Source organism: Artemia franciscana, chromosome 11 (assembly GCF_032884065.1).
Source record: "Artemia franciscana chromosome 11, ASM3288406v1, whole genome shotgun sequence".
NCBI lineage: Eukaryota > Metazoa > Arthropoda > Branchiopoda > Anostraca > Artemiidae > Artemia > Artemia franciscana.
Genome location: NC_088873.1, coordinates 35094931 through 35118846, shown reverse-complemented (window position 1 = coordinate 35118846; position 23916 = coordinate 35094931). Strand labels below are relative to the sequence as shown.

The following is a 23916-nucleotide window of genomic DNA, read 5'->3' as shown; positions in this document are numbered from 1 at the left end:
GATTAATTAAGTTCGGTGATACCCATCAAAAGCTACGCACCTGAGAAAATTTGCCTGATTTTTGAAAAATGGGGGAGCACCCTCGAAAAGTTAAGGGATCTTAATGAAAATCGCATCATCAGATTCAATGTAGGCCTACCCGAGAAACCTGTTGTAGAAGTTTTAAGCTCTCATCTGCAAAAATGGGGAATTTTGTATTTTTTTTGCCAAGAGGTCACGGATGTGTGTTTATTTTTTATTCCAGGGATGATTGCATTGAACCAATAGTACTAAACTATCGGCAAAGGGCTTATTAGAACGAAACAAGTTCTAGTGCGTTTTTAAAGTGACCAAAAAGACTAGAGGGTAACTAGCCCCCCTCCCAACCCCTTCTTCCTCAACGTCGTCTGACAAAAATTTTGAGATAGCCATTTTGTTCAGCATATCTGAAAGGCTCAATACAAGTTTTTTCGGTGACAACATGACCTCCCACAGCCCTTGAGGAAAGGTCTTTAAGTTATAGATTTTGCCCTGTTTTTACGTATAGTATTTGCTATTGGGAAGTATGCATATATTTTTCGGGGGGGGGGATGAAATCTCTGTTTGGGGACTTTCCATAGGGAGAATTTTTTATAGGGGGGTGAACTTTCTAGAGCAAGTTTTACTCTGGGGGAATTTGCCAGGATTCCTATATGAATTTCTTTTTATTAGTCTTTCTTTCTCTTTAACGTCTCAATTTTACATGTGGTTATGTTAAGGGGAATCGCTTGGGGGAATGTTGGATCTGTTTACAGTATCTTGCCGTTGGAGGGAGGATTTTCACGGGTGAAATTTGACATAGGGGAGTTTTCCACGTGATAAATTCTCCCGAGTGATTTTCTGCGGAAGCAACTTTCTACTGGGGGCAGTATATTTGTGCGGAAACTTTTCCACGAAGGAGGGGATTTCCGGCATGATTTTAAAATAGTCTTTTTAAATGAAAGCGCGCTAAGAAAAAAATTTTTACCTGGAACCGCCCGCAAGTAATATTTCGGTTTTCAGAAAGAAATTCAGCTAAAACGGAATTGTTTACCGGAATTGATTACCCCTAAAAGTCATAGAATATTAATGAAAATGAAATTATCAGATTCAGTGTATCAGAGTACCTTCTTTAAAGGTTTCAAGCTTCTAACTTAAAAAAAAGTCCAATTTTTTTTGCTAGAAGGAAGATCACGGATGCGTGTTTATTTATTTATTTTTTAATTTATTTTTCTCAGGGGTGATCGTATCGACCCAGTGGTCGTATTGACCCAGTGGTCGTATTATGCTGGGAGAGGGTTCAACCAAATGGAAATTAGAAGTTCTAGTGTCCTTTTTAAGTGAGCAAAATGATTAGGGAAACTAGTCCCCCTCCCACGCCCCGTTTTTTTCAAAATCGTCCAATCGAAACTTTTAAATAGCCGTTTTGTTTAGCATGGCTGAAAGGCCGAATAACTTTACTTTTGCAGATATCATGACTACCCACAGCCCCTGAAGAATGGTCTTTAAGTTATAACATTTACCCATTGCTTACGTGTATTTGTTATTGGGAAGTATGCATACATTTATTAAGGGGGGACAAATTTTCTGCTGGGGGTATTTAATGGGGAGAATTTTCCATGGAGAGGGAAGTTTCCCGGGGGTGAATTTTCCTGGAAAAATTTTACACTGTGGGAATTTGCAGAATTCCTATACGGTACACCCCCCAATGTACCAATCTGTACTTTACACCCCCCCCCCAATGTACAGATAAACAGACCAAATCATATATTTTTCAACTAGTCTTGCAATGCGTCTCTCTAGTTTCAGCCCCTGTATCGGAAATTGAATCATCCGTGACGAAACAAAAACCGGAAAAACAAGTTACGGGTGGGAAAATGCATTGAAAATATATTTGGGCTATATATTTTCACATTGGGGGGTGGCAAAGTGTAGCGAGTCTGCATGCAAAATGTTTTAGCTACAATTGTTCTGCATATTATGAAGTAAGAATTGTTTAATTAGGATAATCTAACTTCACTTTTTGGGTGGGGTGGCTTTAAGACATAAGTACCCGTATGTCTTGCTTTCTCTTTGCCGACTCAATTTTATGCGTGGAAATGTTAAGGGCAATTGTCCGGGGTAAATTTCCACCAGGATTGAATTGTCTTCAGAATATATCCATGGGGAGAAGGGATTTATCTGTGGAGATGAGCCAGATTTCCAGGCGCTATTCAGAAAAACGGTAAGAAATTAAATAAAAAAACTAGTTTTATCAACCGAAAGTAAAGAGTAACATTAAAACTTAAGACGAATATAAATTATTTTGTATGTGAGCAGGGCTGCTCCTCCTTAAAACCTTGCTCTTTACGCTAAAGTTTGAATTTTGTCCCAATTCCTTAAGAACGACTCCTGAAACACAGGGTTCGTTTAATTAGAACAATAAGAAGCTTTTTCTAATAGTACTGAAAAATCTTTAGAGTAAAGAACGAGGTGTTGAGGAGGACCAACCTCTCTCATATACGTAATAATTTCTGTTCCTTTTAAGTTTTAATGTTGCTCTTTACTTTCCATTGGAAAAACTTGTTTTTTATTTAATTTCTACTAAGGCTTTGGTGAGTCGAATCCTCAAATTCTCGAAGATGATTTCAAAAGCATGGAGATCGATCCAAAATGATTCCCATTTTAAGGGGCTGGGGATGTTTTGCACGTACTTGACTAGAGGCATCGACAGTGATCTAAAGTGGTAAGGTGTGTGCCATTTTTGTGATGCGAACTGCCGTTCACAAAATACAGTTTAAGGGATGTTTTGCACGTACTTGACTAGAGGCATCGACAGTGATCTAAAGTGGTAAGGTGTGTGCCATTTTTGTGATGCGAACTGCCGTTCACAAAATACAGTTTAAGGGATGTTTTGCACGTACTTGACTAGAGGCATCGACAGTGATCTAAAGTGGTAAGGTGTGTGCCATTTTTATGATGCGAACTGTCGTTCACAAAATACAGTTTAAGGGATGTTTTGCACGTACTTGACTAGAGGCATCGACAGTGATCTAAAGTGGTAAGGTGTGTGCCATTTTTGTGATGCGAACTGTCGTTCACAAAATACAGTTTAAGTGTAAAAGCAAAGACACTTCTGCTGTTCAAATATGCGTATATCCTCGAAAAAGAAAGAGACAACTGTAATGAATAAAGTGTACGATATCTTGGCCTCCAAGTGATGCTATTGTTCATTTAAAACAAAATCCATTTAGTGCTCTGATATCTTAAAAGTGTTTCGATAATCCGGATTAGAAAATTCGTATTAAACCCGGAAGCTAGTTAAAAACAATTTTGCAGAAAAAATAACGCAATTTTAAAAGTCCGTATTAGTCCTAGAAAAAGTAAAGCAAAGTACTTTATTTTACAGATTTACTGTTTGGGCTAATGTGGTACAAGTATACTAAAAACAAGAAGAACAATAGGGAATTTCTCAAGACAGTGGGAAACAAATTAGAATGAATATTTCGGCCCTATGTCCAAGGGCCATCCTCAGCAATAAAACCATTTTTCATTTTAGTTTTATTGATTTTATCCTATTGTAAGTTTTTTCTCCTTATATATTTTTGTATATAATCCCACTGTCCGGAGAAATTGTTTTTGGTGTTTGTGATGGAAAGACAGTGTGGTATTCGTTGCTATTTACAAGTATACTGGAGGTTGTAACACTGTTTTTCACATTTATTTGCTCCAAAATTTTTTTTTGGGGAAGTATGTCTTATATAAACAAGGCTGAAATGCTTCTCCCAATCTATCAAACAGTTCGTGGTAACGAAGTGTTGTAAGGAGCGACCCGGCTCAATAGTAACCGAAACTCTAAAAACAGAATTTTTATAACAATAGCAACATCAAAAGAATTGCATTTTAATGCTGATTTTAAATATATAAGTTCCATTAAGTTTAGACTTACCCATCAAAAGTTACGAGCCTGAGAAAATTTGCCTTATTTTAGAAAATAGGGGAAAACACCCCTTAAAAGTCATAGAATCTTAACAAAAATCACACCATCAGATTTAGCGTATCAGAGAACCCTACTGTAGAAATTTCAAACTCCTATCTACAAAAATGTGGAATTTTGCATTTTTTGCCACAAGACAGATCACGGGTCCGTGTTAATTTCTTTGTTTTTTTGTTTTTTTTCCCAGGGGTAATCGTATCCACCCAGTTGTCCTAGAATGTTGTGAGATTCTAACGGAAATTAAAAGTTCTAGTGCCCTTTTTAAGTGACCAAAAAAACTGGAGGGCACCTAGGCCCCCTCACACACACATCTTTTTCCCAAAGTCACCGGATCAAAATTCCGAGATAGCCATTTTATTCAACATAGTCGAAAAACCTAATAACTATTTCTTTGGGGACGACTTACTCACCCACAGTCCCCGTGGGAGGGGCTGCAAGTTACAAACTTTGACCAGTGTTTCCATGTAGTAATGGTTATTGGGAAGTGTACATACGGTTTAAGGGGGATTTTTTTGGTTAGGGGAGGGGTTGAGGGGACGGGGTTACGCGAGGGGAACTTTCCATGGAGGAATTTCTCAAGGGGGAAAAAATCTCATGAAGGGGGCGCAGGATTTTTTAGCATTTTTTTTAAAAGAACAACGAAAAATAGAATATGAAAAAGTTTTTCCATCTGAAAGTACGTCTTTACGCTAAAGTAATTTTATTAATTTCAGCTATTTATTCTACGACCTTTGTGATTTAGCGGTCATTCTTAAGGAATTGGGACACAATTTAAGCTTTAGTGTAAAGAGCGAGATATTAACGAGGGGATGAACCCCCTTATATACGTAATAAAAATATACGAATATAGAAGTTCGTTACGTAAGTTAATTCGTAAGTTACGTATATTTTTACCAATAAAAACGTTCGTAAAAAATTAAAAGTTCTAGTTGCCTTTTTATATAAGCAAAAAATTGGAGGGTAACTAGGCTTACTCCCCGCTCCTTTTTTCCCAAAATCGTCCGATCAAAACTATGAGGAAGCCATTTAGCCAAAAAAATAAATTCATATGCAAATTAAGTTCTAATTATTCATGTGCGGAGAGCCAAACTCAAGACATGCATTAATTCAAAAACGTTCAGAAATTAAATAAAAAAAAACAAGTTTTTTAACTTAAAGTAAGGGGCAATATTAAAACTTAAAACGAACGGAAATTACTCCGTATGTGAAAGGGACTGTTCCTCCTCAACGCCCGGCTCTTTATGCTAAAGTTATTTACTGTTTAGTAAATATAGATAACTTCGAAGACCACACTGCCTTTCCATGACGAAAGTAAAACAGTTCAAAATAGGGATGATACCTTTTTATTGACAGTGAAATATAAAATTATTTAACTGGATATTTCGAACTCATATACAGTGTTCATCATCAGCAGTAAAACCAACTTTTTACTGCTGATGATGAACACTGTATATGTTTTCGAAATATCCAGTTAAATAATTTTATATTTCACTGTCAATAAAAAGGTATCATCCCTATTTTGAACTGTTTTACTTTTGTTTAGTAAATAACTTTAGCGTAAAGAGCGGGGTGTTGAAGAGGGAACAGTCCCTGTCATATACGGAGTAATTTCTGTTCCTTTCAAGTTTTAATATCGCTCCTTACTTTCAGTTAAAAAAAACTTGTTTTTTTTATTTAATTTCCTTCAAGGCCGTCCACTAGCCTCGTGAGTTCCACTAACTTATTAAACGAAGCCTACTAACTCTTAAAAAGGCGGAAATTATGAACAGATGCTAGATATTAGTGAAAACTGTTGTTTCATAGCTTCTTGGCGTAAGCATGTCTCTTCAAATTCAAGCCATTTTGGGGAATTCTTTTATGTAACGGAACATTTAGCTCATGCTCTTTATATTATAGTCTTTACATAGCTATTGCAGTTTTGAATTTACTTATAGTTAAATTTTGCTTGATGAAAAGGATTTTATTTGAAGGTATTTCTCTAATTCATTTTTTTTTTTTTACCAATTTCGTGTTTTTTCGACTGTATTTTATTTTTATATGTAATACTGCTAAGGTGATTTATAATAAAATACTGTATATTCTAAAATAGTATGTATATTCTTTTTATTCAATCTGACTTGAATATAAAATCATTTTCGTATCTTAAAGTATTTAGAAGAAAATTTTAGATTTAATCACTCAAAGAAAACAAATCTAGCTGACAAAAGTCGGATTTTCAATGGCAGTCTATATAGGCGAAGCGTTTTTTTTTGTGATAATTTTAAAATATAGAGTAAAACCTAAGCAAAAACATTTACTAAATTACTATTATTTGAATAGTGACCGAGCTCGGGCCATATTCAGAACAATTTAACGCTTTTGATTTTATTTGTTTTAACTTAGATACATAATATTTATGAGATGTTTATGATATAATATATAATATATAATATTTATGATATACACAATAATTATTGATAGTACGTCATTTTTTGACAATGATTACTAGATTAATTACTCAGATTAATTAACATTAATCTGACCATTCAAATTGAACAGACCTAATCAAAATTAACCACCACTTTTGTGTTCTTTACTTAATTCTTTTTAATCAGTCTAACCAGTGCCTTCCTTCCTCACTTCGCAAGTTCACCGAAGTCCAAATAGAACAGAGACAATTCGTCAGGGGTAAAACACAAGGGTATATAAAAGGATATATATATATATATATATATATATATATATATATATATATATATATATATATATATATATATATATATATATATATATATATATATATATATATATATATATATATATATATATATATATATATATATATCGTTTTTATTGTTATTTGAACACCAGGAACTTGCCATTTCATTGCTAGATTGCGATGTTCCATGAAAATTATCAGCCCATGAAAATCAATGGCTGACAAACTACCCCCTCTAGCAAGCATTATCACACACATGACATTGTTTTGGGTATTTTCGTGCAAAAATATTTGTTTACACAAGAATCGATCATTAAAAGCTAATGAAAAGATCCCTATTAGTGTTTCTTCTGATGACTCCTAGCATTTGAGGTCAGCGTGGCACAATGAACCACTCCCGATGACACACTTCTGGCGCACATTATGACACCTAAGGTTTTTTAAATTTTTTCCCCTCAAAAATAAATTTATAAGCTAAAAATGACCATTGTTTTTATATGAATTTGTTGCGTCCTGATTCTTTTTTGTTCATGAAACCTGTTGTATGTTGATTTTTCTTCGTGAAATTTGTACGTTGATCTTTTTCCTCGTGAAACTGATTTTGTTCATGGAACTCTTTTCTTGCTGATTTTTTATTGTCTGTGAAACTTGCTGCGTCCTAATTTTTGTTCCTGAAACTTGTTGCACGTTGATTTTTTTTTCTTCGTGAAACTTGTACATTGATTTTTCTCCTCGTCAAACTGATTTTGTTCATCGAACCAATTGTTTGCTGTTTTTTTATTTGTGGAATTTTCTGCATGCTGATTTTGTTTGTGAAACTTGTTGTATATTGATTTTTCTCTTCGTTAAACTTGTACACTGATTTTTCTCATGGTGAAACTGATTCTGTTCGAAAAACTTGTCGTGTGCTGATTTTTTGTTCGTGGAACGTGTTTTGCGGTGGTTTTTGTTCATGAAACTTGTTGCATGTTGATTTTTATCTTCGTGGAAATTTTACAATAATTTTTCTCCTCGTGAAATTGATTTTGTTCACGGAACTTGCTGCGTGTTGATTTTGTTCATAGAACTTTTTGCGTGATTAAATAAAAAAACAAGTTTTTTTTAACTGAATAGGACCGATATTAAAACATAAAACAGAATGAAATTACTCCGTATATAAAAGGGGCTGTTCCCTCCTCAACGCCCAGCTCTTTACTCTAAAGTTTGACTCTTTCTCTAAACTCTACTTTCTAAAACAGTAAAAAACTTTAGCGTAAAGAGCGGGGCGTTGAGGAGGGAACAGCCCCTTTTATATACGGAGTAATTTCTGTTCGTTTTAATATCGCTCCTTACTTTCAGTTAAAAAAACTTGTTTTTTTAATTTAATTTCGGAACGTTTTTAAATTAAGCCATATTTTAATTTTGGCTCTCCACACATGAATAATTAAAACAAAATTTGCATATTAATTTATTTTTATGGCTAAATGGCATTCTCATAGTTTTGATCGGACGATTTTGAGAAAAAATAGCGGGGGAGTAGACATAGTTACCCTCCGATTTTTTTTTATTTAAAAAAGCAACTAGAACTTTTAATTTTTTACGAAAGTTTTTATTAGTAAAAGTACGTAACTTACGAATTAGCTTACGTAACGAACTTCTATATTCGTATGTTTTATTACGTATATGAGGGGATTCACCACCTCGTCAATACCTTTAAAGCTAATAAGCTTTAATTTTGTCCCAATTACTTAAGAATGACCCCTGAATCACAAAGGCCGTAGAATAAATAGTTGAAATTCATGAAGTTACTTTAGTGTAAAGAGCGAGGTATTAGGAGGAGGTGAACCCCTCATATGCGTAATAATTTCTCTTCGATTTAAGTTTTAATGCTAGTACTTAGTTTCAGTTGAAAAAACATTTTCATATTTATTTTTTTATTGTTCTTTAAAAAAAGCTAAAAAATCCTAAAAAATCCTGCGCCCCCTTCATGAAAATTTTCTTCGCGCATGACAAATTCCTCCATGAAAGATCCCCCGCATAACCCCCTCCCTTCAACCCCTCCCCAACCAAAAAATCCCCCTGAAAGCGTCTGTACACTTCCTAATATCCATTACTATGTGCAAACACTGGTCAAAGTTTGCAACTTGCGGCCCCTCCCACGGGGACTGTGGAGGAGTAAGTCATCCCCAAAGCAATAGTTATTACATTTTTCGACTATGCTGAATAAAATGGCTATCTCAGAATTTTGATTTGGGAAAAAAAGAGCGTGGGAGGGGGCCTAGGTGCCCTCCAATTTTTTTGGTAACTTAAAAAGGGCACTAGAACTTTTCATTTCCGTTAGAATGAGCCCTCACACGACATTGTAGGACCAATGGGTCGATACGATCACCCCTGGGGAAAAAATAAACAAAAAAACAAACAACGATCTGTCTTGTGGCAAAAAAATGCAAAATTCCACATTTTTGAAGATAGATGCTTGAAACTTCCACTGCAGGGTTCTCTGATACGCTGAATCTGGTGGTGTGATTTTCGTTAAGATGCAATGAGATAAAATGCAAAATGAGATGCAATGAGTAAAAGGCCTTTTAAGAGGCCTTTCCCCTATTTTCTATATAAGGCAAATTTTCTCTGGCTTGTAACTTTTGATGGGTAAGTCTAAACCCTTAGATATTTAAACGATTAAGATATTTCGATTAAAAATGAAACTTAGATATTTACAATCAGCATCAAAATGCGATTCTTTTGATGTAACTATTGTTATGAAAAATCCGTTTTTTTAGAGTTTTGGTTACTATTGAGCCGGGTCGCTCCTTACTACAGTTCGTTACCAGGAACTGTTTGATGATTTTTCCTAGTGAAACTGGTTGAATGTTGATTTTTCTCTTCTTGAAACTCGCACATTGATTTTTCTCCTCTTGCAACCCATTTTGTTCATGGAACTTTTTGCATACTGATTTTTTCTTAGTGAAACTTGTTGCATATCGATTTTTCTTTTTGTGAAAGTTTTGCATTGATTTTTTACCTCGTGAAACTGATTTTGTTCGTGGAAATTGTTACATGCTGATTTTTGTTTGTGGAACTTGCTGCGTGCTGATTTTTGCTCGTGAAACTTGTTGCATGTTGATTTTTCTCTTCGTGAAACTTTTACCTTTATTTTTCTCCCCGTGAAGCTGATTTTAATTCGTAGAACTTGTTCCATGCTGGTTTTTGTTCGTGGAACTTGTTGCGTGCTGATTTTTTTCGTGGAACTTGCTGCATATTGATTTTTCTCTTCGTGAAAATTGTACATTAATTTTTTCCTCGTGAAACTTATTGTATTCATGGAACTTACACTAGGTTAGGTTAGGTTTAAGGGGGACTATACAAGGTAGGTTAGTTAATTTAGGTTAGATGGCGTGCCATTTGGGTTCACACCGATGTGTGTACCGTCATTACATGCCAACACCCACGTGTCCCTCAGTCATTACGTAATATTCCACGTGTCTTTCCTTCATTACGTTATAGTCACGTGTGCGCCGTCATTACCTAAGACCCATCTGTGCCCCATCGTCATTACGTAACACTCAAGTCTAAGACGCTGTCACATCCCATGTGTGTACTGCCGTTACGTGCCATCTCACGTCTGCACCGCCATTACGTAACACCCACGTGTGCTCCCTCGTCATTACGTAGCACCCACGTGTGTTTCGTGCTCAGTTACAAGTGCAGGTTCCACACGGGCCCCTGAAGTCTAGCATATCACGCGAGATTGCGTCACTCCCAATAAATCCATCAAGTCACGCAAGATTGCGTAACCATCAACTCCAATTGTGCAATTAACACCTGTATATCTTAGAAGACATTCCACATGACGTAATTAATACCTGCTGGCTGTCATGAAATGACAAGATAGTGCTTCCGTGAAATCCTGGGATAGGGCTCCCTTTAAAGTGCCTATGGCGTCACTACTTATGGCAACAGTGCAAAGAGTTTTTTTCCGCACATTTTTAAATGTGAGTTAGACAGAAGAAAGGGTCCTCCGAAGCGTATGTACCCACTGGTTGTATAGACCTTTCTGTAAATCTTCGAATATCTTTCAAATTTATGCATGCTGCGTTTTTACCACTCTTAGCCGAGTGGTTAGCACGCTAGACATGAAATTCTTTGTCCATGAGGATAGGGGCTCGAGTCCTGGTTCACCGGCCATTTGGCTTTGAAAGGGGATAAGTGGCATGACTCTGTTGGCTCCGCCTGATTTAAACCATCTCTAAACAGCCACCTGGAGAAATCAGGGGAAGGTAAACTGGAAGGGTGTACTGGAGCACAAGAACATTGTACTTAGGACCGCTTCTAGGATTTTTTTAAGGGGAGGGGTGAATTTTTGGGGGCGGGGGGGGGGGTAAAAAGCTTTAAAAAGACGTCAAAAACGTCTCTATATTCATTTTTGATAACCTTTTAAGAGTCAGACAAAAATCTTGGGGGGAGGGCTCAAACCCCCTAACTGAATCGCCTTGAAACGGAGGTTAGCACCACCGGTATGAGCTGTGGAGTCCATTGCCGTATTCTTTACCTCGCTTTATTTTTTTTTTTACCAAGAATCATAATTCGTTTTGCCCCCAAAGTTGAAAATAGTTGTTATTAGGGTTACCAGGATTTAGTAACTGAATAATGTGACTCCGGTTCCTTAAAAAAAAAACGACTGAATTTCTTCCAATAACATATAATTTAACTAAAATCCAGCATTAGCTGGGATTTCAAACTTTTAATTATGCAATAATTTAACATTTACTGAAAACGACGGCCAAATTCAGTAGGTGTGAAATGGTCCGTTAATTGGGGTTTATTTGCTTAGCAGAAGACATGTGGGATTGGGTTACATTTGGTCAGACACAATGGTTTAATTATCCAGTGGCTTTAATTCACAGAAATTTAGAGGGGGAAAATGTACTTTTCAATGTCTAGAGATGGAGTCAAGTTTGTCTTACTTTTAAGTTTTTTCAATGAAAGTACCAAATAAAGTTATTTTTCATCGAAAATACCCCCCCCCCCCCAAAAGATATTTCCTTAAAATCTAAAGGGAAACCTAGGGAGCACAGCTACTTCTTCCCCTCCCCCCTTCAGCTCAAAAAGACTACCGGACGATTTTCTTCATTGTATGCTTACATAATCAAATAACTAAAATACATAATCAAATGATTAATTAAAGTAATTAAATAATTAATTAATTAAAGCAATCTACAATTAATGCAATATTATCCTGTTGAACATTGTAATTATTACAATTTTCTTCCTTACTTAATCCTCGAAGAAGAAACTGTTCCTACGAAAACCTGAATTCGGTCTAAGGTAGAACTATGAAAATATCAATTATGGCCATGTGTTTCGTGTTTGACGATATGTCCGTGTTCTATTGTAGACTTTGGTGAAGTTTTCAATTTGAGGTGAGACTAATGTTTGTTGATGAAAAATGACGTACTATCAACAATTAACGTTCGGTTTCCTAGTTGGCCTTGTCGCTTGGCCAAAAGAGCAAATAAAAAGAACTGAATCGTAAGTTTGGTTTGTAGTATGTTAATATTGGTATTACATACCAGCATAAAGAATCCGACATGACTTGTGCTCTATGTAACGAAGCAAATTGCCGTATCCTCTCGTTAAGACATATTTTCGTGAATCAATATTGATTTCATGATGGAGGATATTGGATGATGGAAGAACGACGAAAGAATTCCTTAGCTTGGTGAAAAACAGTCTAAATGTCGGCCTCTGGCCACAGCTTAGATACCAATACAGTCAACTCGATTTATTTTTGGGACACAGTGCGCGGTAGCTATGCTAGCGGCTGGAGACAGGAAACTGTCAGCTGATAGCACAGCTTAGATACCAATATTGGTATCTAAGCTGTGTATGTAACAAAACAAAATTGCGTTCCCACCTATGGTGGTGTAGTACGATCTATGCGTCGGAGCGCGGGCTTGGAGGAGGTGCCAAGTTCAGAGCTCTGTACCAAAAGCTTCTCATGGCAAGATAGGAGTTTTCATAACTGTATATTGATATCTAAACTGTGCCTGTGGCTGAACGGAACAAATCGAACATGGTTTATATTCAAGATTTAAACAAAACTTAAAAAAAAAACTTCGATTAGTTGAACAGTCCCTTGAATTGAAAGAGTCTACACGGTATGATAACTTCATTTTTCCGCATTTTCTTTTTTTCAAGCCATCTTTGTTGATGGAGCATTTCAGTAAAGTTGCACAAAACATAATTGTTAACGAAAGAGTTTTGGGGATTTTTGGTGGAATTCTTAAAAAAAATTGGGAGATTAGTGTTCCTTAAAGAATATAATTTGCAAACATCTTAATGAGGCCAGACGTGCGCTTTGCCCCGAAATGTTTTCATTTATTGTGAAAGTTAAATTTTATGAAATATATTTTCCATCATCTCTCAGAAATCAAAGAGCTGGTTGAATACCGAAGATTATCAAATACCGATAAATTATTTAAACCCAGGAACGGCCCTCCATTCAAATAGCGTCACCAGTTTCGAAAGACTAATAACTCCGCAATTGCGATCAGGGTTACCGACTCCGGAACCTGACTTAAAGTTCACTGTCAAAGATTTCTTTTTGCAATATCCTTTTCTTTAGCAACAATCTTAACATTATTGTATTCACGCCATGTTTAGCATCACAAATGTTATCAAGTCATTATGATTAGTAAACGATGCAAGGGTAGGGCCCATTAAAGCCCGTGCATATGTACAGGAAATAGGTAGTTCGTGTGCCAGAGCGTAACTGAATGCTTTCTCACCTGTTTCCGGTGTCGCTTTATAGCTTTTTGTGCTTCCCTTTCGTTAGTATTAGTTACTCTTCGCTTGTGTCTCATGCTTAAAAGGATTATAGGCTGTACTCAGTAGGCTTGATGAAAAACTAATCATACTTTTAATGATATGTCTCGTCCACTTCTAATTTACAGACAATCACAGAGTAAGAAGATATTTTGCATATAGGCCTATACAAGGTCGTGTTCATGATTTTTAAAAAATGCATAAAATAAGTTGTTATGCGCATTTTTGTTACTTTTTGACGATTCAGAAAATTTAAATGATAGAGTATTCGGCTATCAAAGGATTTTTGCTCAATTTCATATTTTTGGACTTTTTTGGGCCAAAATTGCTCTTTTGATTGCATAAAATGGATCATAATTTTAAAACAAAATGCTAAAATATTTTGCTAATTACCGTATAAATTATACATCATAACCTAAAGATGATTAGTTCCATAGTAAGGAGAAAGAGCAATTTTGAGGGAGTTTTCTAGATCATTCCTTGCTGGTTTTCTTGATTAACATGGGCTGCTTAACTTTTTTTCTTTTTTTGGAACTACAAAGCAGCACTCCTTCATCTGAGAGCAGAATTATCGTATTTGCTTCTTCGATTTGGGAGTATGCAAAGGTTGACCACAAATCTGAGAATTGATATTTTTGGGGGTTTATATTTTGAAGAGGGGGACTTAGACCCTCTCCCATTGGGTTTCTCGTATAGCCCTCTTCCCCGAGACTCGTATACAGAGCTAGGCCTATGGTTCAGAGTCCCTCATAAAGTCATGATTTTCATTATTTTCTTTAATTCTCTGTATTTGTAATAATGCTCCGTTTTATTTATTTTATTTATTTGGAACCCTGAAAAAAATTTCTACATCCGCTCTTACTTTCCCTTGGTACTTACGTGTTACAGCGACCACGCCCAAGAAATGAAGTTAGGTTAATCCTAATGAAATATACCATAGTATGGTGAAAATATAATACTTTAGTTACAAAATCATGGAAAATACAACAGAGAATTGTAGAAAGCAGGCCACCCAGAACGCATTATATTAAGTGCCGAAACTACTCTTTAGATTCAATATTTAATTAAAATATACCTGCAAAGTAGTTTATCTCACTAAGACTAAGCTAAGTATCTCCGCATGCAGAGAGAAAACGGTGCACCGAATGCACCGAATGCACCGAGAAAACCGAGAAAACGGTTTCTACTCAGATCAAGAACAACAGTATGGTCGCTATAACAGTAAGTATCTCTCCCTTTTATCGATTTGACCTGTGTACATTTATGATTATTTCTAAATGCTACAGAAGTCTTCCTACTGCCGCTTCTTTATTGCTTTTATCATAATTCGTTCACGTGTATTGTGTAACGTTCTTAAATTTGGTGCCATGCCCTTTCAACTTTGATATTCCATTCATATTTTGAAGAACTAAAAAAAAAAATCTCTGCCCTAAAACTTAAGTCCTTCACACGACCTGGCCCAAAAAATTCCCATAACTGTTACAAAGTCATCAAGTCGTTCATTCACCTGCTGACTTAATTGCTGCTTGAAGCACTTCAGTGATGCGGAATTTGACGTACGTTGTGTCGCTAAGATGTGGTTGCTCCTCACTATTGTGTTTTGAATTTGAGTTGTAAATTTGGTAGATTTTGACAATCCTACATTATGATATTCTAGTTTGTTAGTTAGATTAAAAATTAATTAGCTAATGGACTAATTCATTGATTACTCAATTTTGCTTTTATGTGGTTCTTCCTCCATGTTGCACATTAAGTTCTGAAAATCGGATAAATTGTGGACAATGCTTTACTCTGCTATTCTAGTTCGTAAGTATGGCATTTGACTTCGGTCAAAGATCTTGCGTTGATTAATCATTTGCTGCCGCCCTAACGTAGCTGCCTATGTGCAGCGCCATTGGGGTTGTGCAAATTTGGAAAAGTGTAGGTAATGCAGCGCTCCCTTATTCTTATTTATTGACTAGATCAAAAATTAGTAAATTAATATACTAATTGATTGATTGCTTGTTTTTGCTACTTTATGACTGTTGATCCTTGAGCTGTGAAGATGGGATGAAGTGTCGATAACTCTGTTCTACCTCATAAGTCAGTCATTTGTCTTTGTTAACGCAATACCTTAAATTAGATATTTTTTTCCAAGACCACACTGCCTTTCTATGACGAACAAACAAGCTTTCAAGGACGAAAAGTCCCCCTTTTCCCCCTTGAAAGGGGGATTATTGGAAAGTTATTTATTAATGGAAAGTGAAAACAGACAAAAAAGTCTGGATATTTCGACCACATATACAGCGATCTTCATCAGCAGAAATACTAAAGCATTAAAATTAAAACTAACATATTTATACAGAAAACGATTGCTGTGTGTGTGGTCGAAATATCCAGACTTCTGTATCTGTTTTGAGTGTCTAATAAATGGACATATCCCCATTTGAATGTTTATTTGTGTGTTAACTGAGTAGCAATTCAGTAATTGGGAGGTTAATTGGCTGGCTAATTTTTCTGTTTTGGGGTATTACCATACTAATTTACTGTAAATAATCATTAAGTTCTGCATAAGTGGATCCATTGATTAATTAATTAATGTTCCACTAACGTACTTTGACGTTGACTTGTTGAAGTTTTACAAATTTTCGACAATGGTTCACTGCTCTATTCTTGTTCGTAATTTTGTCTTTGGTGTTACTTATAATGATCATTAATTTGTTGCTTTAAATCACTGGTATGCTTGCACATTGTCTGTGATTAGATGCCATAGACAGAGTTTCATTTAAAATTTAATTTTAGTTTTCCATGAAGAAACAACCTTAGTTTATGGTTAATTAGTACTCCGTTTCTTTTACCATTGTTGTAACTATAACGGGGTTCGTAATTAATATAATATCAAATCACAAACAATGGATTTAAAACGTTGAGTGAACATCCATTTAAACAACTGATAAAAGACCTATTTTCACTTAGTTTTCCAGTTTTGAGTTATTACTAGGTCACCACAATTTACTTTAATTATCAATAGAACATGCTTCCGAAATTATTGATAACTTTCTGCTTGTCTACTGCAAAGTTCGATCGACGATTATAGACAACCTATTAGAAGTGCCCTTGCTAAAAACATATATGCTACTGTAATTATGTTTGTATTTTCGGGCGAATATAAATGGTGAAAAAATCGTGGCAATTACAGCGTTTCGACTAGTTACCCTCTCCTCCTCCCCTCCCCCAAAAAATAACTTTTCCGCATGCCGACCATGGTCTGCGTTGCGCAGGTACCGATCTCCTGATTCAATGCCTTCGATCAGAAGTGCAGTGCGTGGTTGGCGGAAGTGCAATGCGCTACTGTAATTATATTACAGTATATAAATCATGCATTTAATAATGTATATTGTATTTAAATGGTGAAAAAATCATAATAATTACAGCGTTTCGACTAGTTATCCTCTCCCCCCCCCCCAAAAAAAAAAAAATTGTGCATGCTGACCATGGTCTGCGTTGCGCAGGTACCGATCTCCTGGTTCAATGCCTTTGGCTGGAAGTGCAATGCGTGGTTGGGGGTAGGTCATCCGATGCATCCTGTGTTTTCCCCTCGGTTTTTCTCCAGGTACCCATTTAAAGCTGGGTCGACTCTGGCTGAGCTTACAGAGTCACACTATTAACCTTCGTACCAAAACCAAATAACCAGCGACAACGGGACTTTGTGTCGCTGGTTATAACCCTCCCCAAACGCATCATTTGGTCATTTTTTTTTTTTTTTCAACAAAATCCAAATTATGTTCTGACCTTGAGAAAGAAATGGTTGATTGTCAGGCCTACTCATGTTTATTTTTGCTTGTTTTGAGCTTGAATTGGTTATTTATTGTAATTTCATTTTGGGTTTCATTTATTTTTTCATGTAATTTATGGTATTTTTACACTTGGAAAATAATTACTAGAAAAGTTTCGTAAACATAGTTTGATACACGTTCAAAACTTAAGGGGGAGGAAGTTAAGAGATTTTTTCGAGGTAGGAGTTGAAACATACGAGTTACTTTATTTTGTGCTTTCTTTATATGTAAATACGTGCTTTCTTTATACATAAATTTATAAAGAAAGAATTAGTCTGGCATACTTATTTTTACGGTTGAATATGGAAACACTGACAAGAGTATGATATCGCCCTAAAAACTTCATTATTTTGAAACTGCCGAAAGATTAGAAAATCGCAGTTTTCGGGTATTAAAGACCTAAGATAGCTCCAGGGGGACAGAAAGAGATTTTTTGTGTGCATGGTACTATACATGTTTTTTGTATCCTGTAAAGCGACTATGTAGCTATTATATAGCTTTTTTATGTCCTTGGTACTATAAAGCTACTATATAGTAGCCTACTATAGTAGCTACAATATGGATTTTTTATGTCCTTGGTACTAAATAAAAAAAAACAAGTTTTTTGAAATGAAAGTAAGGAGCGACATTAAAACTTAAAACGAACAGAAATTACTCCGTATATGACAGGGGCTTTTCCTCCTCGACACCCCGCTCCTTACGCTAAATTTTTTTATTGTTTTAAAAAGTAGAGTTGCGAGAAAGAATCAAACTTTAGCGCAAGGAGCGGGGTGTCGAGGAGGAAAAGCCCCTTTCATATACGGAGTAATTTCTGTTCGTTTTAAGTTTTAATGTCGCTCCTTACTTTCATTTCAAAAAACTTGTTTTTTTATTTAATTTTTGAAAGTATTTGAATTAATGCATGTCTGATTTTGGCTCTCCGTACATAAATTATTAAAATGAAATTTGCATATTAATTCTTTTTTTGGCTAAATGGCTTTCTCTTAGTTTTGATCAGACGATTTTGAGAAATAAGGGATGGGAAGGAGGCCTAGTTGCCCTCCAATTTTTCCGTTACTTAAAAAGGCAACTAGATCTTTTAATTTTTAACGAATGTTTTTATTAGTAAAAAAAAACGTAACTTAAGAATTAACTTACGTAACAAACTTTTATATTCTTATATTTTTGATTATATATATGAGAGGGTTGGTCCCCTCGTTAATACCTTGCTCTTCACACTAAATCTTGTTTTGTCCCAATTCTTTAAGAATGACCCCTGAATCAGAAAGGCCGTAGAATAAATAGTTGAAATTACTTTAAAAAATTTTAGCATAGAGAGTGAAGTATTTATCTCCTCCTAAATACCTCGCTCTTTATGCTAAAGTATTTTTAGAACCCCTCATATGCGTAATAATCTCTGTTCGTTTTAAGTTTTGATGCTTCTCCTTACTTTCAATTGAAAAAACTTTTTCATGTTTATATTTTCATTGTTTTTTTTTTTTTTATAGTAATGCTAGAAAGTCCTGCACCCTTTTCATTGAATTTCTCTTCCCCCATAAAATATTCCTCCAAGGAAAGATCCTCCCATATAGCCCCCTCCCTTGAACCCCACACCCAAACCAAAAAAATCCCCCTGATAACGTCGGTACACTTCCCAGTAACTATTACTGTATGTAAACATTGGTCAAAGTTTGTAACTTGTAGCCCCTCCCCCAGGGACTGTGGGGGGTAAGTAATCCCCAAAGACATATTTATTATGGTTTTCGACTATGCGAAACAAAATGGCTATCTCAAAATTTTGATCCGTTGACTTTGGGAAAAAATGAGCGCGGGAGGAGGCCTAGGTGCCCTCCAATTTTTTTGGTCACTTAAAAAGGGCACTAGAACTTTTTATTTCCGTTAGAATGAGCCCTCTTGCAACACTCTAGGACCACTTGGTCGATACGATGACCCCTGGGAAAAAAAACAAAAAAAAAAACAAATAAACACGCACCCGTGATTTGTCTTCTGGCAAAAAATACGAAATTCCACATTTTTGTAGATTGTACCTTGAAATTTTTACTATAGGGTTCTCTGATACGCTGAATGCGATGGTGCGATTTTCGTTAAGGTCCTATGACTTCTAGGGGGTGTTACCCCCTATTTTCCAAAATAAGGCAAATGTTCTCAGGCTCGTAACTTTTGATGACAAAGACTAAATTTGATGAAACTTATATATTTAAAATCAGCATAAAAATCCAATTCTTTTGATATATCTTATAGCATCGAAATTCCGTTTTTAAGAGTTTCGTTTACTATTGAGCCGGGTCGCTCCTTACTACAGTTCGTTACCACGAACTGTTTGATAAAGCTACTATATAGTAGCCTACTATAGTAGCTACAATATGGATTTTTTATGTCCTTGGTACTATAAAGCTACTATATAGTAGCCTACTATAGTAGCTACAATATGGATCTTTTATGTCCTTGGTACTATAAAGCTACTATATAGTAGCCTACTATAGTAGCTACAATATGGATTTTTTATGTCCTTGGTACTATAAAGCTACTATATAGTAGCTACAATATATCTTTTTTATCCCCTTTGTACTATAAAGCTACTATATAGTAGCCTACTATAGTAGCTACAATATGGATTTTTTATGTCCTTGGTACTATAAAGCTACTATAAAGTAGCCTACTATAGTAGCTACAATATGGATTTTTTATGTCCTTGGTACTATAAAGCTACTATATAGTAGCCTACTATAGTAGCTACAATATGGATTTTTTATGTCCTTGGTACTTTAAAGCTGTATATAGTAAAGGTACTATATATAGTTGAAGGAATTACTCTTTGTCGAAGACACCTCTAACAGAAATAACCTAATAACCTAATAGAAATATTTCAAATAGAAATAATTGACTTACTTTTCGATAAATTCATCTATGTAAATTACTAACCAAGTTTAAAAAAACAAACTTGTTCCGTCATTCCCCGTCCCTCTACTCCATGGTCTGGTAAAACAGTACCGGATCGAATATGCGCAGTTACTTAGACTTTATAGACTCATTGCAAAAGAAAAATACAAAAAGAGCCATGAAAGAAAGAGAAAAACATATAATTCATCACCATAAAGGAAGCTCAATTGACAGTAAAAGAAAATTTTCAGAAAGGTTCGTGATAGAAAGAGTAGAAATGTTCATCTTAGAGAGCCTGACCTGCGGAGATCGAAACAGCATCTGTCCTTGATTCGGTTTCGTGACGCGCTAGGATAGTAACAATTTCCATGACCAAGAATTGCCATCCTTGTTACTATTATTACCAATAATATTTTTTAGGATTAAATCGGCACTCTTTCTAAGACAATGCTATAATTGAATTTTATTAACGATATCTGCCTTTTGATCAATGAGATAAATTACGCGAAGTATGATCAATTATATAAATAAGTCTTTTCTTTCAGGAGAGGTTATCGCTGACTCGATTCTTCAGCAGAAGAATGACACAAAAACATTTTGGGAAAATAAAATGATAGCAAACAGCCTTGAAAAAGATGCGCTCTCCCCACCTCCAGGCTTTGATGACCCCAGAGCAGACACACCAATATCACAAACATCCTCTGGATCTGTTCCACTCGTTGATGTTCCTGATGATTCTTTCATAAGTGTCGGCGATCTGCTACCGGAAGAAGAACCGAAGAAGAATTATATGTGTCATGATGAAAGTGAAGAGAAAATGAATTATGAAGAATCAGAAAGCTTAATCGAAATAGCTAAAAATACAGATAACCCAACAGAAACTTTTATCGAGAAGGAAATTAGAATGCAGAAACAAAGAGAGAAACAGATTCTTGCTGAAAGAGAACTTGCGGTAAAGAATTTAGCAATAGCAAGTGGAAAAACATCAGTGAGCACTACCAAGACTATCAAGACAATTAATAAACCGAATTTGGAATTTCCCAGGTGAGCAACTATCATACTTCCAGGTGTGTAAAAAGTTCCAAACCTGCCAGTAGCAGACTTCCAAAAGCTGCCAAAACTTTAGCAGCACAACTTGTGTTTTGATAGCTTTTCTTTGAGCAAAAAGTACTTTTGTATGTAAAAATATTACTTTCAGACAAAATCTGTCCACAAATTTGAAAACTGCTACTGTGCTACCCTACTTTTTGCACGGCGGCATAGGTCAAGTACACGCGTATTGCAATACCAGTGTTGGTAAACAATCTAAAACGATGGCATCAGCAATTGTGACAATCAATGGTAGAGTAGTATATAATCAGCCCTAATAATGTTTTGCCTATTCAGTTCAACCATATTTGAAATTTAATATTTATTCTGTGAGTTCGACTGCTGGCAAACATCTGTAAAGAAACCTTACAGAAACCTTTGATGGTGGAACGAAAAAAAAAAAATCGGAAGGAGTTTGCGAAAGCACATCCTGTAGTCTATCCTAACTTAATACGTCGATTGTAAATCACTAACAAGGAAATAGACATGTACTGATTTATCACGATAAGCACCACCAAATTATTCCTTGGGCTAAATAGGTGGCCATTAGTATACAACCTGTAAACTTATTCGTTTATACTAGCATGAATCAAATAGTTCGTGGTAAACAACTGCAAGTTAGGATCGACGCGGATCAATACTAACCGAAACTAAAAAAAAAAAAAACTAAATTGTGATACCACTAGAGATATCGAAAGGATTGGCCTTTTATGCTAATTCTAAATATGTAAGATTCATTGAGTTCAGTTTTACCCATCAAAGGATACGAGCATGAGAAAATTTGCCGGATTTTCGAAAAAGGGGAGGGGGAACATCCCCTAAAAGTCAAGAAATGCTCATGAACATCACATCATTAGATTCAGCATATCAGAGAACCCTGCTGTTGAGGTTTAAGGCTCCCATCTTCAAAAATCTGGAATTTTGTGTTTTTCGCCCCCCCCCAAATATAAATAACGGATGCTGTGTGTTTTTTTTCAGGGGTGATCGTATCGAAGTAATGGTCCAAGAATATTTGGAAAGGGCTGATTCGAACTGAAATTGAAAGTTCTGGTGGCCTTTTTAAGTGACCAAAAATTTAGAGGGCATCTAGCCCCTCTCCAATCCCCTTTCGCCAAAATTGTTCGACAAAATTTTGAGATAGCCATATTGTTCAACATAATAGAAAGGTCCAATATCTATGTATTTTGAGACAACACTATCCCTCCACAGCCCCTGGGGAAGAGTCTATAAGTTATGAAATTTATCCATTACTTAAATGGGCTATAGTATTTGTTATTGGGAAGTATGCATACATTTTTTGGTTCGGGGAGTGAAAGATGAATTTTCTTCTGGGGTGTTTTTCCGAGGAGAGAATTTTTCATGGCGGAGGAAGTTCCCGTGAGGTGAGCTTTTCAGGGGAAATTTTACAATGAGGGATTCTAAAATTCCAATACGAAATTCTTTTTATTTGTCTTATTTTCTCTTTACCGACTCAGTCTTACCATGTGGAGATGTTAATGGTAATTGTCTGGGGTAAATTTTCACCGTGTTTGAATTGTCAAGGGAATTTTTCCGCGGAGGAGCAGTCAGATTTCCCGGCATTGTTAAAAAACGATAAGAAATTAAAAAAAAGTTTTCCGAATGAAAATAAGGAGCAATATTAAAAACTTAAAACGAACAGAAATGATTTTGTGTATGAAGGGATTTGTTTCCCCTTTTCAGTACCTAGCTCTTTACGCAAAATATTGACTTTTTGTCTCAATTCATTGAGTACGTTTCCTGAAACATTTGTTTAATCAGAGCAATGAGAAGCTTTTTAAAGCACTAAACAACTTTAGCATGAAGGGCGAGGTAGACATGAAGAGGAGGGGACAAACTCTTCCTCATATACGTAATAATTTCTGTTCATTTTCAGTTTTAATGTTGCTATCTACTTTCAGCTGATTTTTTTTTATTTATGTGAACTAGGAACGGTAGAGAATTATAATAGGGGTTACCAGTAGTTAATCCTAACACAAGTTACGACAAATATCACCTTTCCATCATAATTGAAATAAAAAGTTATGTTGAAATAGGGACTTTTTGCTATCTAAGTAAAATCATCCACTGTTTTTCTTTGATTCCTATTTTATATTTTCTGCTGATGTGACAAGTTTGCCTCCATCGCCTGAAAAACGACCGTCGAAAAATTCCTGATTCTTTACCCTGCGAAGAGTTTAGCTAATAACTGTAAAACACTAAATTATTCTGTCGAACTTGCGAGCAGCCTAACCACTGACCACCTTATTCTTATTCTTATTCTTATTCTTATTCTTACTCTTATTCTTTCAGATCTGATAAGCACAAATCTGCAGAAGTTTTAATAAGTCAAGAAATCGAGGATTATAAACGGAGAGAAGAAGAACTAAAATTGCGACAAAATCTTTCTTCATCGCGGGAAAATCTTCTAGATGACCAATTTGCATCTATAACAACTACTGACGAAGGACATTATTCTGATAATGATAATACAAGTGAAGAAAGAGAAAGGTCTGTATACTTTCTAAAATCTTATGATTATAATTCCAATGACCTATATTAGTATAGAAAACACGACTTCAGTATGACCGCCTCTTTAAATGGTGTTTATCCACGTGTCTTGCTAGACTTCCACGCCTTGATGCTTACCTGGTCAGACA

The 23916-nt window shown here is 35.6% G+C and overlaps 1 protein-coding gene across 3 annotated transcripts in view; it reads left to right on the top strand.

Annotated features, from left to right (window-relative positions):
• Positions 1–23916, top strand: part of LOC136033138 (general transcriptional corepressor trfA-like) — a 194996-nt gene that overhangs the window by 131161 nt on the left and 39919 nt on the right. For all 3 annotated transcript variants that reach the window (XM_065713775.1, XM_065713776.1, XM_065713777.1), the window contains 2 exons: positions 20716–21214; positions 23570–23767. In XM_065713775.1, the coding sequence (XP_065569847.1) occupies positions 20716–21214; positions 23570–23767 (697 nt within the window). The remainder of the gene's footprint in view (positions 1–20715; positions 21215–23569; positions 23768–23916) is intronic.